Source organism: Sparus aurata, unplaced genomic scaffold (genome assembly GCF_900880675.1).
Source record: "Sparus aurata unplaced genomic scaffold, fSpaAur1.1, whole genome shotgun sequence".
Classification (NCBI taxonomy): Eukaryota; Metazoa; Chordata; class Actinopteri; order Spariformes; family Sparidae; genus Sparus; species Sparus aurata.
The window spans coordinates 20,001-26,539 of record NW_022045137.1 but is presented as its reverse complement, the minus strand read 5'-3'; the positions used below and the strand labels follow the sequence as shown (position 1 = coordinate 26,539).

The following is a 6,539-nucleotide window of genomic DNA, read 5'->3' as shown; positions in this document are numbered from 1 at the left end:
CTGGATTACTACGCTCCCTCGCTGAACTAATGCACCTGCACGAGCCTCGAGTCAAATCCTAAACCAAGACCAACAAGTCGAGCTGAGCCCGGCGAGCTTGAAGAACTTTGTACCAAGAACTGGAATCTCAAAGAGCCGGGTCGTCAGAACCAGGAAGCTTAAGACAATAACTGATGTTTTCTGAACCTGAACCAGAAAACAAGCACAGAGTCGCACATGATTGTTTCTGTCTTTATAAAATCTGATGCAGATTCTAATGACTGTAATTATGTGAATAAAACACTTTTTAAATCAAGCTGTGCTGGTTTGATCTTTCGTTTCTAGTTTTGATCATTAATAACATTTAGTTTTACAGAATGACTGTTAATGTCTGCTGCTCTGCACGTTCAGATTTTGAGTGAAATGAAGTGGAGAAATAATAAAGTGCTTCAACTCTTGAATCATTTCCAGTGAAGTGGAGTCGAGCTGAGAGCCTCGTACGTCCCTGATGGTTCAGACCTCACAGATCCAGAGACGGTTTGAGTCCACTTCAAACTGAAGAGCTTCCCTCGTCAACATGTTCATCCTCCAGAGTCTGATGAATGTGATTAGTGGCCTGATTGAAGTTCAACAATTTACAGAACAACAAGTGAGCAGACATGATATTCTGACGAGAAGGGAAAATATTAAGAACAGCAACCGCAGGCTGATTAAAGCATCACTTCCTCTTCATCTCTAATCATTAATACATCAGAGATAATCCGTCCTGAGGGCGCCGCAGACCCAAAGTCACGTTCACTCTAAACTGAGGAGGAGAAATCTCTTCATTCATTAAATCAGGATGTGGAGATTTATCATCACGTCAACAGACCTCGTTAGTGCAACGATTCAATCTCAGTTCAGTCGCACATCGTTCAGACCACCATCACACAAACATCGGGCACAGCTGGACCCAACAGAACCAACCGAGAGGAGGAGCCAACAGCACCAACACAGAGGAGGAGCCACCAACAGAGAGGAGGAGCCAACAGCTCCAACACAGAGGAGGAGCCAACAGCACCGACAGAGAGGAGGAGCCAATAGAACCAACCGAGAGGAGGAGCCAACAGCACCGACAGAGAGGAGGAGCCAACAGAACCGACAGAGAGGAGGAGCCACCAACAGAGAGGAGGAGCCACCAGCACCGACAGAGAGGAGGAGCCACCAACAGAGAGGAGGAGCCAACAGCTCCAACACAGAGGAGGAGCCACCAACAGAGAGGAGGAGCCACCAGCACCGACAGAGAGGAGGAGCCACCGACAGAGAGGAGGAGCCACCAACAGAGAGGAGGAGCCAACAGCACCGACAGAGAGGAGGACCCAACAGAACCGATAGAGAGGAGGAGCCAACAGAACCAACAGAGAGGAGGAGCCAACAGCACCGACAGAGAGGAGGAGCCAACAGAACCGACAGAGAGGAGGAGCCAACAGAACCAACAGAGAGGAGGAGCCAACAGCACCGACAGAGAGGAGGAGTACAACCGACAGAGAGGAGGAGCCACCGACAGAGAGGAGGAGCCAACAGAACCAACCGAGAGGAGGGCCCAACAACACCGACAGAGAGGAGGAGCCAACAGAACCAACCGAGAGGAGGGCCCAACAACACCGACAGAGAGGAGGAGCCAACAGAACCAACCGAGAGGAGGGCCCAACAACACCGACAGAGAGGAGGAGCCAACAGCACCAACCGAGAGGAGGAGCCAACAGAACCGATAGAGAGGAGGAGCCACCAACAGAGAGGAGGAGCCAACAGCACCGACAGAGAGGAGGGCCCAACAGCACCAACCGAGAGGAGGAGCCAACCGAGAGGAGGAGCCAACAGCACCAACCGAGAGGAGGAGCCAACAGAACCGATAGAGAGGAGGAGCCACCAACAGAGAGGAGGAGCCAACAGCACCGACAGAGAGGAGGGCCCAACAGCACCAACCGAGAGGAGGAGCCAACCGAGAGGAGGAGCCAACAGCACCAACAGAGGAGCCAACAGAACCGATAGAGAGGAGGAGCCAACAGAACCAACAGAGAGGAGGAGCCAACAGCACCAACCGACAGGAGGAGCCAACCGAGAGGAGGAGCCAACCGAGAGGAGGAGCCAACAGCACCAACAGAGAGGAGGAGCCACCAACGGAGAGGAGGAGCCAACAGAACCAACAGAGAGGAGGAGCCAACAGAACCAACAGAGAGGAGGAGCCAACAGAACCAACAGAGAGGAGGAGCCAACAGAACCAACAGAGAGGAGGAGCCAACAGCTCCAACACAGAGGAGGAGCCACCAACAGAGAGGAGGAGCCAACAGCACCAACCGAGAGGAGGAGCCAACAGCACCAACAGAGAGGAGGAGCCAACAGAACCAACAGAGAGGAGGAGCCAACAGAACCAACAGAGAAGAGGAGCCAACAGAACCAACAGAGAAGAGGAGCCAACAGAACCAACAGAGAGGAGGAGCCAACAGAACCAACAGAGAGGAGGAGCCAACAGAACCAACAGAGAGGAGGAGCCAACAGAACCAACAGAGAAGAGGAGCCAACAGAACCAACAGAGAAGAGGAGCCAACAGAACCAACGGAGAGGAGGAGCCAACATAACCAACAGAGAGGAGGAGCCAACAGAACCAACAGAGAGGAGGAGCCAACAGAACCAACAGAGAGGAGGAGCCAACAGAACCAACAGAGAGGAGGAGCCAACAGAACCAACAGAGAGGAGGAGCCAACAGAACCAACAGAGAAGAGGAGCCAACAGAACCAACAGAGAGGAGGAGCCAACAGAACCAACAGAGAGAACACGGTAATGTGGTTCTATCAATAACAATGAGACCATCAGAGCTTCAGTAACGAGGCGTAGCTGGTCACACTGAGGACCAACCAGCAGCTGACCAACGAGTCCCGAGTCAAAGCCTTCATCAACAAGTTCGAGTTAAGACTTGAATGAAAACCAACATGTTCCAAATCACAATCAAGGTGACGGAGTGCTCGTTAAACAGTGAGCTGTGTCTTAAATAGTCCCCCCAGGAATCTGCAGAAAAAAGTTTAAATTCCGCAGAGAGCAATTTTGATTCTACATGAAATTTTGATTCTACATGAAACTACATGCAAAATGTGATATTCCGCGGAAGGACTTTGAATCCGCGGACGGCCGAGAAATCTGCAGTAATTTCTGCGACTGTGGAATCGTGGATTCCTGGGGGGACTACTTAAAGTTATTAATGAGCTGTAACACTGATGTTTTTCACACAATAACATTATTATTTCCACCTGAGCTTCTGCTTCAGACGAGTCAAAGATCCACTGTGACTAACGTCTCCTCATTCTGTTTCAATTCACAAACTAAATGAGCAATAATTCATTTCCACAATTGAACAAGTAAGAAAATCACATTTATTTTCAAGGCTAAACCTGTTTGTTCTGAACTGACAGCAGCTCCTCTGAAGACCCGACTCTCTCTCTTCTATCAGACTCTGACTCAGCTGAGGGAACGACGATCCGCTGGGAGGCTTTCAGAACAAATGCCACATCACTTCTCATAAAGCAAAAAGTCAATCCAGAGGTTTTTTCTCAGCTTTTATACCCGTAAATCTTCACAGCAGTTACATCACCGTCAGGGAGCAGAGGGTCATGTGACCTCTTCGTCTCTGTCACTCTCATGAGGCAGGAAGCTGTTGATTTAAACGAACTCGTGACCTTTTGTCTGGTGTCAGCGAGTCACAACGATCAGAGCTGAATGTGAACACGACCTCAGCGACCTGCAACCAGCGACAGGCAGACTGGAGGATGTTTAGATGGATGTTTAGATGGATGGACTGGAGGACGTATAGATGGATGTTTAGATGGATGGACTGGAGGATGTATAGATGGATGGACTGGAGGATGTATAGATGGATGTTTAGATGGATGGACTGGAGGATGTATAGATGGATGTTTAGATGGATGGACTGGAGGATGTATAGATGGATGTTTAGATGGATGGACTGGAGGATGTATAGATGGAGTGTTAGATGGATGGACTGGAGGATGTATAGATGGATGTTTAGATGGATGGACTGGAGGACGTATAGATGGATGTTTAGATGGATGGACTGGAGGATGTATAGATGGATGTTTAGATGGATGGACTGGAGGACGTATAGATGGATGTTTAGATGGATGGACTGGAGGATGTATAGATGGATGATTAGATGGATGGACTGGAGGACGTATAGATGGATATATAGATGGATGGACTGGAGGACGTACAGATGGATGTTTAGATGGATGGACTGGAGGACGTATAGATGGATGTTTAGATGGATGGACTGGAGGATGTATAGATGGATGTTTAGATGGATGGACTGGAGGATGTTTAGATGGATGGACTGGAGGATGTATAGATGGATGTTTAGATGGATATATAGATGGATGGACTGGAGGATGTATAGATGGATGTTTAGATGGATGGACTGGAGGATGTATAGATGGATGTTTAGATGGATGGACTGGAGGACGTATAGATGGATGTTTAGATGGATGGACTGGAGGACGTATAGATGGATGTTTAGATGGATATATAGATGGATGGACTGGAGGATGTATAGATGGATGGACTGGAGGATGTATAGATGGATGTTTAGATGGATGTATAGATGGATGGACTGGAGGATGTATAGATGGATGGACTGGAGGACGTATAGATGGATGGACTGGAGGACGTATAGATGGATGGATGTATAGATGGACGATTGGACGGACTCTCACCTCTCTTAAGTAGCAGGATATCCCTCGCAGGGCTTCTCCCATGGCAGTAGGAGAAGGCATCTGGAGGAGAAAGTTAACACTTCCTGTTAATGTGTGTGTGTGTGTGTGTGTGTGTGTGTGTGTGTGTGTGTGTGTGTGTGTGTGTTACCGGCGGCGGGTGCTCCAGGCAGGTGTGGAAATGTTTCGTCTGGTCGGGTTTGACTCTTTTGAGAGGAACTCGAGACTCTCCGATTAACTCATTATGAGTCAACTTATCCTCGTCACACACCGTCAACCTGCAGAGACGAGGAGACATATGAATTAAAATACGTATAAACATTAGAGCCATAGTATTATGAGACACTACAGACTGAACAGATAAGTCTTTAGTTTACGTTTAGCCCTCCTGACCGGCTGGCTGCTGCTCATATTGTGATTCAGACTTCCTCTCCTCCACCATTAGCTTCCTGAGTGTCTCTGACATAAAGAGTGGAGACGCCAGATGTCTTCAGAAGGCTGAAGAAGTCGGTTTGTTTACCAGGGAAACTACAGCCAGCAATCTGTTCACCAGCTCGTGTGAGGCAGACACACTAACACACATGACAACCACCTGATTGTATCTCTAATCCTACCACACGTCATGCTTCTCCTGCTGGTTATGTAGGTTTTTCAGATTGGCGTATGTGTCCAAAACTGTGGTGAACTTTGTACGAGCTCGATGAACAACATGCAGCAGCGACACACTCGCAAGTTGTGTGTTTTATTCCTTTATATTAGTTCGCTGAATAATAAACGTTGCCTGGCTTCAGTCTCCTCCACCGTCGCTGTGATGTCGTCTTTCATTGGTCGATCATTATTCCTGATTAAACCCTCGTTTACTCCCCTTCGACCAAAACAAACCAAGTGTTAATAAATCCAAGAACATTAGTATATGTGAGTTTTGACTGTTTGTGTCTGATCAGTTTCAGCCTCTGACAGGTGAGTCTGAGCAGACTTCCCTTCACCTGTCAGCGGTGTCGACCTGAACAGACACACAACTAACAACAGAGACGTTTCTGCTTCTTAACAAACTGAATCGGATCAAAGAGGAAGCGGCAGGATGAAGTGACGAGCCGATGACAGCGTCACGCTTCACCAGAGACAGACCATTAACACGGCGACGCCACACTGAGGAGATCTGAGGCAAACAAACAGCATTTTTAATGTGGAGGTAAACAACGTGACGGGTCGACAGACAGAACCCAGAAGAACCAGTCAGCCTCTGAGGGCGCTCGTCTCATCACGTCTCATATATCTAACAGATATAGAGAGATTCCATGTTGTTGGAGACGTCTCGTTCCCTTGAGTCAGGAACCAGCTCAGTGAAAATGTTCTGTGTAGATTTTAAATACATTATATTGAAGAAAATATATTCATATAGTCTGAAGTCATGCAAGACTGAGCCTCCAGTTTCCGACCAGCAGGACTGCTAAGAGACAGACAGGCGGTACGTGTCGTCGTGTTTTCTGGATGTCTGGATGTTTTCAGAGTTTTCAGTCCGGTCGGTTGTTCATTACAGAAGTTGACAGCCGGTCTCCTAGCAACAGCAGCGCTCAGACGTCGTTTGCACAAACGAGTCTGTAAACTTTTTATGGAAATGATTCACAACAGCTGCAGTTAGATTGCACTTTATATTTCCTCAAACAATTAGAGAAGAGAGCTCAAACTGTAGTTTGACAAACAAAGTGTGTCGACTTCCTGAAGAAGTGAGGACACCAAAAATCAATCCCGACGTCTGAAACATGTCTTCACAGAGACGGACACAAACACAGAGACACACTC

The 6,539-nt window shown here is 47.9% G+C and overlaps 1 protein-coding gene across 2 annotated transcripts in view; it reads right to left on the bottom strand.

Moving 5' to 3' along the window:
• doc2a (double C2-like domains, alpha) overlaps positions 1 to 6,539 on the bottom strand; it is a 34,158-nt gene that overhangs the window by 11,713 nt on the left and 15,906 nt on the right. For both annotated transcript variants that reach the window (XM_030410806.1, XM_030410807.1), the window contains exons 5-6: positions 4,888 to 5,014; positions 4,740 to 4,799 (exon numbers count right to left, since the gene is read on the bottom strand). In XM_030410806.1, coding sequence (XP_030266666.1) covers positions 4,740 to 4,799; positions 4,888 to 5,014 — 187 coding nt within the window. The remainder of the gene's footprint in view (positions 1 to 4,739; positions 4,800 to 4,887; positions 5,015 to 6,539) is intronic.